The sequence below is a fragment of the Buteo buteo genome, chromosome 25, assembly GCF_964188355.1.
Source record: "Buteo buteo chromosome 25, bButBut1.hap1.1, whole genome shotgun sequence".
Lineage (NCBI taxonomy): Eukaryota > Metazoa > Chordata > Aves > Accipitriformes > Accipitridae > Buteo > Buteo buteo.
The window spans coordinates 3224070-3237318 of NC_134195.1; the positions used below are offsets into that span (position 1 = coordinate 3224070).

At 39.5% G+C, this 13249-nt stretch overlaps 1 protein-coding gene across 1 annotated transcript in view; it reads right to left on the minus strand.

The window, feature by feature from the left end:
• The window catches only part of RASA3 (RAS p21 protein activator 3), a 134906-nt gene that overhangs the window by 88194 nt on the left and 33463 nt on the right, over nucleotides 1-13249 (minus strand). Inside the window, exon 2 of the mRNA XM_075057213.1 lies at nucleotides 6860-6977. Coding sequence (XP_074913314.1) covers nucleotides 6860-6977 — 118 coding nt within the window. The remainder of the gene's footprint in view (nucleotides 1-6859; nucleotides 6978-13249) is intronic.

The window sequence follows — 13249 nt, forward strand, 5'->3', positions numbered from 1 at the left end:
TTGTTTCTCAATACTTAGGATTCGCTAAAGCAGTTTTGTTTTTGTTTTGGCACCAGTACTTCAGTGGATGAAGCGAAAGAGTTGCATGATGAATAATAATGAAACCCTTCAAACCAGAATTCTTTGTGTATGGATTTTTTTTTTTAAACTGCTTTTGTGATTGAAAGTAAGGACTATTAACATGCCACAGACAACATCACATCCTCTGACTATTTTAAAATGTTTAGAAATACTGGATTCATCCTGCTGCATGAACTGAAGACCAGAGTTCACATTGCCATGTGAGCGGGAAGCAAAATCAGTCTGTACAAAGGAGTACACTTGCTTGTTTCTACTACTAAGCTTTTTCTACTACTTGGCTAATACATTTTATACTATGCTTTGCAGCATATGTAAAGGGAGTGGGATAGAGAAGAGAAGGTTTATTCAAAGCAGATACAGCAACCCAAGTAAAATCTGAATACACTTCAGTCCCCTACTAGATACAGAGCTACAAGACAACAGGCAAGTAAGACAGGCTCTCTAAGAGCCAAAGTTGGCAGACGTCATGGTAGCTTCCTTACACAATTTATTAAAAATACCTAGTATTATATTTGAAGCATGGATTTGGCAGAGGACACGCAGCAGCAAGTATATGGCACAGAAGGCAACATCTAAATCCGAACATACCACTTATGCTCACTGTTAGAGTACAGGCTGCAGTCTTCCAGACATCCAAGTTTCTCCTCGTGTCACTGTGCAGAGACACCCAGATGGACAGTGCTGTGTTACAGCCACAACCACCCCTACTACGCAGAGAAAAAATAAAGCAGTGTGCATTTTCTCAACCCTATGTTCAGAAGGGAGAGACAGACACACAAGCTATAGTTATCATCCTCACTTGACAGTTGCTGGTTTGGCTCAATGAGGCTTACAGGGATTATGATAACTCAAAGCAGCAGCCGTTTGGCCCCTAGTCACCTCCCAAAATATTCTGTAAGACGACACACACAAACAACAGAAGTCACATTACAGCTGCATTTACTTTTTTTTTTTTTTTAATCACTCAAAGCAGTCTACAACACCAACAATTGTTACTCACTTGGGTGGCTTTTCGTGCAGATAAACGCTCTCATTCATAAACCCTGCCTTGGGTCTCAAGGCTCACTTCATTATTCTCCTTCCATTAAGTCTTGCTTCCCTTCCTGGCACATTTCCCAGCTGTATTACTTCCCTACACAACCATACAGTCCTTGCCTTCAATACTATACCTGACTGGGCTGAAGTTGTACCCATACCCATCTTATCCTTTTCCCTTAAAGGCTTGGGGTGTTTCAGAATTGAAGTCTATTGATATTAGGGATTCAAGCCATGGTTGGATGGAGTCAAGTGCAGAAGATGGCAGGCCATGGCACAGACAGCACACTGAGGACTGACCTGGGAGCATGCAGGAGAGAAGCTGCAGAACATACTACAGCATCCAGCTCAAGGTCTCTTTACTTAAGGCCTCCAGGCTGAGGAAAGCTTTTATTTCAAGGAGGTGAGCTGGCAGCATAAGAATATGGAAGTAACTAATGGAACTAACTCAGATACAACAGCTAATTTTGGCAACTAAGGGAAACAACTTTGCGTTTAAAATTTGTGAAGTGGCCTGCATCCAAGATGTTATCAGAACAAGAGAAGTTTAGCTATGCTGTCATGAACTCCAAACATAGGAAAATAAAGGGTTTAACCAAGCCTAGAATTAAAAAACAACAACATTAAATATGGCAGTAGATTTAATTAGAGAAAGTTCTGAGAGCTACTGATTGAATTTGTTACCTGATCTAATACTAAAACAAAGACACAAAAACCTCTTGTGAAAGAGAACACAGCCTTAACTATGAAATTACAGCACATTTCACTATACACTCACAAGAATGCTGCAGACTTGTAGTTCTCACTGTTACCTTCACTGGAGACCAGGAAAAAAAAAAGGGGGGGGGGGGGGGTGAGGTGGTGTGGGGAAAGCGCCTTTGGCTTCATTTGCTGTTTCATTCAAGCTTTGATCACTATGTTTAGCAAGTGAAAAATTCCTCAGTGAAATAGTGGAGAACTAAATAATCACAGACTCAAGACAGTTTGCTCATTTCTTTAATGCGCACGCTGTCAGCCATTTGATTCTTAACATACAACAGTTTTTGCCTTTATTCATATCCTTGAAACAAATTTAGAGATGTCACATTCCTTCCATTCTTCACCTATGATCTGAGAAGCTGCCTTGATTTCCTGTTGCAGCTGACACTGCCCTTTAAGTGAATGGAAACATTTGATGCAAACAGCAAAGGCAAAGTCAGTCTTAACACCAACGAGCCAAGAAAGTTTATCCTCAGGGAAGATCTGTAGCCAGGAACAAGTCCTGGATGGTGGGACCTGAAGTTCGAAGCTACTCATGGGGGAAGCTAAATAGTTGGTTCAGCAAACGAAATTAACAGGCAAAATTCTTGTCAGGCTGTCTACTGGCAGCTCAGAACCAAAGAAGAAGTTGTAGATCTATGCATTTAAAAAAATAGTAATCCTCACACGTTCCTTAGGACATAAAATACCTAAGTCCCTTCATGTACATCTCTGCTAGGTTATATGGAATGGATCCAATTCTATTCAGTGCCTTTGTGGATGACAGTAATATAAATATTGAACAACAAATACAAAACAGAGAAATATATTAAATCCTGGCTCTAACTGACCTCTCCCTCATATCTTATGACTTGCATGTGACCTTAGAATTTACTAAAAGCTTGTGCCAAGGAGTTTATGAAAACAGTGCTGCTTGAAGAATTCAAGATTCTCTTCCTGGGAACCTGGAGAGCTTGCTCTGACCAACCCATGCGTTCACTGTGCTTGTCCAAAGATCCCCAGAGAAGTTGGATCACTCTGAACTGCCCTACATAACAGTACTTTAGAATTGCTCTGTGGTTTCATAGAAAGGCCTGCCCATGTTGTAACCCTTGACTTGTTTCAGTCAGACACTACCAAGTTATCCTCACAGCCGCCCTCAAAATCTTCTAGCACAAGGCAGCACTGCCACCATCCTGTTTAACAGAAGCCCACAGAGGCTGGATGGCAGGAATGATTTAAGTTCCTGATTATAATTTATGAGTCCCACCTGACTGCTGAACAGAGGAGCTGAGGTTCACCATGCTGGCTGCTCTCAGTTTTTGAGATGCAAACTTAGATAAAAGGCATCAGGCTCACAGAGATTCTCTTCAGAACACTGGTAAGTGAACCAGTCTGGGCAACAGAATGTGCTGGTTCAGTTCTTGGAGTTCTGAATGATTCACTTTTTGTTGATTTAAGAGGTTACTACTCTCAGCTGTCTTCTCATGCCTCTGCCCCAGCCTAATAAAATAAAAATCTGTTGCAGAACATCAGGACAGAGCTCAGGGAGGCAACTTCTTACACTGTCCCAGGATAAAACACAGGAGATCATGAGTCAGAGTCTGAAGGCTCTGTCACAGATATCCCAAGCAAGCCAGAATTGGACATTCATCCAAGCCCCTCTGGGAAGGAGAGATAACTACTTCCTTTCTCCCATTTGCCAGTTCTATTTAAGCTTTACATCAGGAGAAGGCCTGCCTGGAAAGCTCAACTGAGTAAAAAGAAAAGAGAAAAAAAAGGGGCAAGCAGCCCTTGAATTCCCAAGTACACAAGACAGTGTTTCAGCATGACTTTAATTATAAGCCTTTTCCTGCAGATAAGAAAGTCATTTTATGTAGATGTGCTGGAAAACATAAGCTTCTCCAGGGCAAATCTGAGTGAGAAGACATAATTTCAGAGTCAATAGTGCTAGGGCTGAATATGAAACACCTTTCAATTCAGACATTCACAAAAAGCATCTTCTTTTCCACAGACTACATGAAAATAATTTTTTGAGCTTACTGGAAGGTGGGGGACTCACCAGTATGAGTGAGAATACAGGCAATTCTTAAAACTTACTTTATAGCAAGCCACCCCCATGTGAGCCATGAAGTGATAGGAAGTAGAAAATGGACATGAACAACAGAGCAGAGCCAGCGTTCTCCCCTTCAAACTGTAGTCAAAGGCTGTGTCACCCACTTCAATGCCAGCCACACAGATGTTCAGGCAGGATTCAATTATTTTAGTCATGCATTGGCCCAGCTTCACATCCCTGCTCCCATCTAACATTGCATATCGCAGCAGTGATACCTCAGAAAAAGGGACCCAACACATGCTTCACTATTACATTAGCAAGCGCCTGGCAAAGAAACACTGTACATGAAAGCAGGTATTTCTCTGCTTCACACAAATTACATGGGCCTTAGGGCACATAAGCCTCGCCTGCCCAATAATTCACAGTTACTCAATGGGTTGAATCAATTTACAAACAAGCATTAAAGAATGTAACAGCATGACTGGCTCCTCAGCTATGTGCTCATCTCAGAGTCTTACAAAAAACAATAGACGACTGCATAGGGGCTGAAATCATTTGAAAAACATCTTCCTCTGGAATTCTATGCACTTGTTTTAATAGATGTAAACACAGCCATAAAAGATTAAGTAGCCTTTTGAGTATGCCTCACTAAATAAGAGCAATTCCTAATCACAGATTGGGAAGACATCCCAGTTTTAGCATTCATATATTTGGGATTTTTGTCTGCTCTTCTTTTATGCAACAGAAAAACAAGAACAGAGAAACACCTATATGGATAAATGCAAAATTCCGTTGATATCAGTGTCTATAAGTCGATATATAAGGACTGTGAAGAAGCAAGTTTTTCAGAAATAATACTTGCAAGTAGCTGACAGAGGGAAAAGGCACACTACCACTGAGAACCGGAATTCATTGGGAGAAGAAACAATGACAGAGGAGATCATCTTTAGTCAACCTTTAGATCAAAGAAAATAGGACTGTAAAGGGATTTCAAGAGCTCATCTGGTCCACCACTGTTCCAAAGCAGGAAGATCCCCATACTTTGGTCAGGACTGATTATACAGAACCTATTAAAAGCCTTCAGCAATAAATATGGAAAAACCAAAGCAACCTACTCCAGTGCTTCAGAATCTTTAACAACAGAAAGATTTTTTTCTTCACAACAAACCTTAACCTAAAATTCCTTCCCCACTGCAATTTAAGTCCATCACTCCTTGCAATATCCATACTGGACATACAGAGCAATTCCCTCCCTCTTACATTTTTGGGGGCATTTGTTGATTGGGGTTTTTTTTGTTTGTTTATTTTTAATACATTTACATAGTTATATCTACTCTAATCCCTCTTACCTAGGCTAAGCAATTCCAATTTTTTAACCTTTCCTCATCAATTATGTTTTCCAGACCTCTGATCATTGTGTTGCTCTCCTCTGAATTCACCTCAATTAATGAAAAGAACTTAGCTCCACAGGAAACCAGAAACCTTCCAGTTCTGCACAGCCTCAGTCTACCTCTTCAGCTTTATAATGATATCTAAAGACAGATAGAATTTTTCCCACTGAAGGAATTACACTTGTTGCTTATTCCTACTACTAAGAGTTTATTTTCTCGACAGAAAAATACTTAGATTAGTTCAAGGAAATTATATCAACTATTCTCATACACCCCCACTCTCCACCTTCCACTTCCCTGCAAAGCAGTAATGATCATCCAGCAAAAAAACCCCCACTGTGCTACTTCTAGTTGTGAGCAGGGGGGCTACACTTGGTTGACCCAGCAATGAATTCAAATGAGTTAAAGTCACTCTTAGAGAAACAACTGGTTCAGGGACACTGCATGCAAGTTATTGTAACAACAACAACAAAAAACCCATACAGATCAGTCTTTCCTTTTTCACTTTTTTTTTTAATATAGTACACTACAAACAAGAAAGTGTTAGCATCATCATTCTGATTATGTTTCGCCAATCTAAATGCCTCAAGAAACAGAAGTCTCCATTATGGACCCCAGTACACCGTATCAGAATATGAGATGAGGAATAAAGACTTAAAGACATCAAAAAATGATGGGTGAGAACAATTAAAGCGACTTAAGGGAATAAATCCCATCTCAAGCTCCTCAGACCCACATTCTTAAATGCACTGGGTACTTCTGAGGAGGTGGGGGTGGGCTCTAGAGCTATTTCCTAAAGTAAATTATTTGCAACAAGAAGATAAATTCCTAACTGTATCACTCAACTCTCACTCTTTTCCCACTTTATATCTTAAGTTATAAACTTGACTGTTCCATGCTGTTACTTTAGCCTCAACTCCCAAAAAAGCCTCACTTGCCAACATATACATACACACCCAGCCTGGTTCCTTTATTTTTCTGATGTTTGGGGGTTTCCAGGAGAAAACATTTTTAAGTTTTGTTACATGCTTCTCGTTCTGTTTCATTCTACATTTAGCTTCTACAATCTCACAGGAAGTGTCCAGGATAATCAGACAGGCATCTTCTGTTCAAACCTCTCCTTTCAGTTGCAGCCTCATGACAGGAAAAAAAAAAAATTTAAAAAAAAATCCCTAACTCCACCCATTAGGGTAGCTAGACCAGTGCAAAACACCAAGCATAGACAGATACGAAATCAGTTCAGTGCTCCCTTCTAAGCTGAGATCTAAAAAACCTGGGGAAGTTCAAAACAAATATTGCAGAAAGAAAGGAGCACTGGCTTAGGAAAATAGTTAATATTGCCTTGGTGAAGACATTTTCCCATATACAGAGATAGGAATCATGACATGAATAGTTCTACCACTAGTGTTCTTAAAACTAGAAGGATCATATTCATCCTCCCTCCTCCGCCTCCCCCCCCCCGCCCGCCCCCCCAAAAAAGTATCTCTGGAACATTAAACAAACTTAGAAAGCAGAGAATGAGAAGAGTTAACAGAATGCGTATACGTGTATTTGTTACCATAATGACTTCTCCACTATTTTGGTCCTGAAAACCTCCTCCTGGTCCAGGTTTACAGTACAGTAGCAATCCCTCATCTTGTTTGGCCCCGGATACGTAGGAAGATTTTTGGCTTCGCCTAAAGACAAGAAAGAAAAAAAACCCACAAGGATTACATATTAAAGACTTATCCATAAATTAGTCATCTGTCAACTAATGCAGTGTCAGCAACATGGCTAAAGCGAAGTATTACGCTGTATTTTTCTTCACGAATGTGAAGTCTCTATTAAACTTAGCAGCAGTATTCTGTATCCAAGGCAGCAGGTCCTGACAGTCACTACATTTAGAGCTCAGCAGTAGCCAGCAACAACTCAACAGTTTGTTGCGTCCGATTTATTTGCATGTATTTGGTGTATACTGCTTCCTTCCAAATTTGTGTTTAGGTTTTGATCAGTCCTCCTATCAGATACCAGGAACACAATACAACACAATAATAAAGCTTTCCGATCCAGCCCACTGATTTTATCCTAAAGGCATTACCAGAACACAGCAAATGAGGACTGACCCCCAGCTCCACCACTCTCCACAGATGTGGCAATGGAAAACAGTCACTTTAGTTACAGCCAACAGCCTTTCACCACGTGGAACTTCAAAGCACTCTGATGAGGTAATTAGCACTTGAAGCTGCCTAAGGTACCATGCAAGTCATGAATATTCTTTGTAATAAAGATTTGTTTCAAAACCGCAACAAGAAACATTTACATTATCATACATTTAACAAAAAAAGAAACCCAACACCACCCCCCCCCAAAAAAAAAGACACAGGATTGAGGAACTAAGGATAACCAAGAGAATACAAAGACTACAAAACATGAGAGTATGAAACAAGAATAAAACCACAGCTTTCCCCTCTACATGTCCATTAATAACCAAAGCTGAGCACCAAATTTCCTTGGCAGACTGATAAAACTCTCAGACAGGAAACTGGGTAATGCTCCTCATGGCTCTGCTAGAGCACCTTAGCACTATGTGGATGAGTGATTTAATTCTAAAGACAAAACTTAGAACTCTCAAAGAATGACTAAATATAAGTCTACAATGCATGTGGCCTTATTTACCTTCACTCTTTCAGTACCTGGAAATTACTAGCACATACCATGGGAACTAGATCATTCTCTCCTGGTAAAAATACAAGGAATAAAAATAAAAAGTCTAAAACTAAAAATGCACAGACCAAGAGAACACAGGTTTGTTTGCCAGTGGATAAGGGAACTCTAAATGACAGCAACAAATACAACTTTTTATCAGATGTCTGCAGCTCAGCTTAAGTGCATCTTACTAGACACATGCTTTCCCAGTCTCCAGCTCCCAAATAGCTTCATACTATTAACAGAATCATCTTGCTTCTTTCAACCCTATCTTCAGCAAAGACATACTTTTTCCTTTCTGCAGATTTGTTCAACAGCACTCTGATGCATGTGCATGTAAATACTGAAGAATTACAGCAAGGAAAGATTAAGCCAACCTGCATCCTCAGCTTTAAAGGAAAAGCATAAAGTGACACAGGACTCCATGTCTTCTGGCCTGTGATCTCCTCCTGGCACACTGTTCGCACACTTTTGCTAACTGACTCATGACATGCTGTTGGAAACACCACACATCCACACTTCTCACAAATAGCCTGTATATGGGTGATTGTACATGCATACATTTTCTAAAGCTAATCATGGAACATACAAAGAGGCATTGAAAAGGGACATGAAAACATTGCTTCAGACAGTAATGCCTCACTTCAGAGTTCTTCTAAATAAGTTTGCTCTCTCAGCTCAGCTGATGCAACTTGATAGCATTCTTCCCACTTCCTTCAGAGTTGCAAGACATTGTATTAAAAAAAGCTGTCTCTGCTGTAATTCAAAGGTGTGACTGGAACATCTGTTTGCATGCCCAGTGTGGCTTTAAACTAAGCTGAAGTGTTAGCAATAGTTTAACTGCAGCAGCTCTAGCCAAAAATGTATTGAGGATTATTGATGGCTCACTCAGCCTGCACAGAAGTCTACTCTGCCACAGTAAACCTTCAACTTTTACTCGCATTAGTCCAAGTTCAAGCAAGTTACAAATCAAATGTACTAGCCTCACACAGACTGAGGTCTCTGAGTTTGTCTCCTCTCCCCAAGTCCCAAGCATCCAAATTTCTCTTATCTATTTTCACATTAAATTCACATGAAACCAGCCTCTTTTCTGGATGACCGGGTGAAGTTCCCCAGAGAGAGAGAGCGTGCGTGTCAACAGGAAGAGTTTCAATAGCAGAACGATAAGGAAGTCTTCCTCTGGGGCTGGCACACTATTCTCACGGTTCTTCCAAGAGAATGGGACAAAACTTTTCAAGCTCAAAATTAAACCAAAAAAACATGCAGTTTCCCTTTTTCTGCGCTCTTCTACTTCCCACTTCAACATGAACGCACACACGCAAAACCAATTCCGGATTTTGTGACGTTGATTTCCAGTTTTCTGATGTGCACAATAGTCACTTACGCTCTTAAAGTTAATACTTAGTCATGTCAGAGCCCTCTTTAAGAACTGTATTTTGAAAACTCAGGTCTCCTCTTTGTTAAAAGGCTTACAGTAGAAAAGCCCACAATATTGAAACCTAAATGCAATGCAAAGGAAGACACCATTTAGCATTGCTAGGAAATGACTGCCTGCACAATCTGTACAGCAAATTAAAGCTCACCACCATCACAATATTAGAAAGTGGGGCAGAGAAGGAAGATAGAGGGAGAAGGCATTTTACAGTAATTTCTTTCTTCAAACTGGAAAAAGGCCCTGAAAAACCACTGAGACTAGAACAAGGGACTAACTGACCAACCCAATATATTAATCATGTTACTGACTTAAGAAGGAGCTTACAAAAAAAAAAAAAAACCACCAAAAAAACCCCCACCAAAACAAAAAAAACACCACCATGGTTTCTTCCCAACACTGGCACCAGCCAATGGCTGTTTAGATTCCTCCAGCACTGAGCAGTTGAGAAAGAAAAATTTGTCAAGCTTTCAAGCATAGCTAAAGACTCAGCTCTCTAGCCAGACTTTATGTCAACAAATGTGCTCTGTTAGAGCTTCAGTTGCTCTTTAGATTCCTCCAAGACAAAAACGTTCCCTCTGTGGCACTGTTTTGCCATCTACAATGAAGATGAACAATTTGCTCAGTATTTTTTTGGTTCTGCTACTACCAAAATGAAAAAACAGAAAGCCCAGAATACTTGATACATGATTGTGCACCGCTTCCATATTCTCAACAACCAGAGTTGACGAGATCATTTAATTTGGGCAAGAGATCATTTAATTTGGGCAAGAATTTCATCATTTAACCTATCTGTATAGAAGAGGCATCTTCATCAATTGTATTTTCAAGAGGCAGATCCACTTTTTTTCCTCCCTCTTCATATTTGTGAAGTACCTGTATGCTAAAGAATTTGGACAGGGTTTGCAGACAAAAGGTCAATACACTCACCTTCAAAACCCTCAGTTTTCCACTTCTGCTAAGAAGCAGCAGAATGTTTAAGATGTCTAAGTCCTTGACAATTTAAAATACACGAGCACTTTGTTCTGAAGCATAAGGCTTCCATTTGGAGCCACAGTGGCAGAATAATCAGTTCAAGTTTGCTATAGCTTTTCTTGGTATGTATCCTTGCACTTCTAATATACATGGGTCCTAATTTAACTGTGTGATGCACTCAACACCAAGGAGCTGATTTCAACTATGGAGAAGTTATCATTAGGTATGTTGGATAAGTCTTAGAAGAATAGGCTATACAATTCTGAATACTTCACTGGCTTGCTACCTTCTCCCCACGAATACTGGGTTACTACAGTTGAAAAATGGACTACTGTGGCAGCACAGATAGCTTAGCTTGAGCTAGGCACAGGGAACGCAACAGGCTGGAAAAAGAGGAATGAATATCTCAAAGCCATATTCATCTATCATCTTGTTCCTTCCAATGTTATACATTCCTGCTCTGCTAAAACACTAGTAATAAAAGGGAAGCAAGAAAAAAGGGCTCTTCTGCATACATAGCAGAGAAGAACACTGCTTAGATGCTTGGGAGCATAACTGGTAAAACAAGAAAAAAAAACTTTGAAGATGTTTCTAGGAATAAACAAATATATACATGCATGTATACATTTCCTTAAGGTTTTGACACCTTAAATTTTTTTAAGCATCTAGTATTTTTAATTGAATTTAGATATTTGACATTGTGTCATCTTTGCTTTTGACATACTTCCCCAGGTGCAACTTTCTGAAAAGCAGAGAACGCACAAAAGCCAGACATTATTTCTACCTTTTGGAACAAAATTTGCTACTCCTGTGCTTCTAAGTATTGGGTCACCAGCACACATCTGCCAATCTGAGTGCATTAAGGAAGGCTTTGTAACATGTCAACAAATTTAGCTCGCTGTCTTCTACCAGCAACATATTTGATTTTATCAAGATAGCATGGGAGAATCATTTCCCAAACTATTTCAGAAAACAAACAAACAAAAAAGCTACCTCCAAAAAATAAACCCAATAAAAGCAGCTGAGCTTTCAATGCCGCAGTGTTTGACTTCAGGGAGCATGCTGAAAGACTTGAGTACAGAAACAAAATACCTAAAATCTGAAAAGGGCAACATATCCAAACCAACAGCAATCCACTTTGTTTCTGCCATATTCAGGAAAACACTCTCTAAGAAGCTCGTAGGCAAGCATGTCAAGAGCAAAACCAGAGCAGCAACCTATTTCTGTTCTCCCTTAAGCTCTCTATACCAATAGAGATGCTGGAATCTGAAAAAAAATTCCTAAAGCACTCATTTCAAGTTTTCTTTCTTCTGAAAAAGCATTATTCCTTTAACATCCATAGATCAAGCAAAAACAGAAAAAGGAAAATGTGTGTACACACAGAGCTCAATTCTCTAACACGATTTATGCTTAAAAAGCTCCTCATGCACAAACCCCAGCATATATATAAAATATTAAGATGCCAGCAACTTTATAATCAATACTTGAAGTAATTTTAATTCAAACAGAAATATAATACCACTCAATATCAATTAAAACATGCAGAAATACCTAGAAGCACATTAACTTTTGTGCCTATGCATGAATTTAAACTGAACAGAAACAGCTGCATTAGCATTGAATGTTGAGAAGGCAATTCTTTTTTTTGCAAGGTGTGCTTTTTGGGGGTGAGGTGGGAATAAGGGGAGGGGCATGACTGCAATATCTCAAAAGGGATATATTGAAAAAATAATCCCTTTTAATATTAAAAATGGTCATAGTTAGAAAACTTCTATTCACATCAGAAACCAATTTAGTTACTAAACAGCCATGTGATAATTATGTGAAATTAACATAGTGTTTGAAATATAGTCAGAATATAGTTACATTTGTACATAATTCCTGTAGGTAGACATACTATGTGCTCCTCCCAGAACAGAAAGCTTCAATTCATTTTTTGCCTTTCCAAATAGGAAAAAGCAATAAATAAAAAAGTGAAGTTCCAAGAACTGGTGTACCAGTGCAACTATGGAGATTATGTAAGTAGCTTAGTATTCTTGTGTACTTTTGTAGTAACCTAAAAACAATAAACTCTTTTTAGGCAGTATATGCCAAGTGTCAAAAAATGTTCTCTCCCCTCCACTTACGTATATAGGTCACACAGCCTGAAAATAAGAAAAACACATGAAATTCATAAAGATCTAATAAAGAAAATTGATATATTAAAAAAAATAGGATTTCTTTCAAAACAGATGTGGCTAGAAACACTATTTGTCCAACAATCTCTTTGCTTTAACCGTAGGTATTTATGCATGCATACACATGCACACACACACACACACACACACACACTTCGCTCTCATGCGGAGACAGATTGCATTAGATTTCTAAACCAGGTCAAAAATAGCCATCTGTGAACAGATTTTGATGATCTGAAAAATGAGATTTTTAGATGACCTGTTCTTAATCTAAGCCCTTGCCTGCCAGCCTCTTTCCACGTGAAATGATCATCACATTAGAAGACTCCAGGGAAAGCACTTCCTCAACAAAACAATACTGACCACCCGGGCCACAGCAACAACCCCAGAGCAACCTGATACCACAGCTTGCACTGCTTCAGCAAGTAACCAGCAAGGAAACAAAGCACACTCTATTAATTACAACTTTTTAGACAAGAGCTTCACATGGAAAGCTTCTTGGCTTAGGGGCAATAAGCAGCATCGACCCCAAATCCTTTGGCACTAAACTGAAGACCACCACCAGCTGGTATCTCCCTGCCAGAAACTGCTTATACCTACTTAGATCTAGTACTTCTAGTGGAGTTTTACTGCCTTCACAGCCTGGTGACAGGAACATTTGGCATCTTAAAATCCCTTC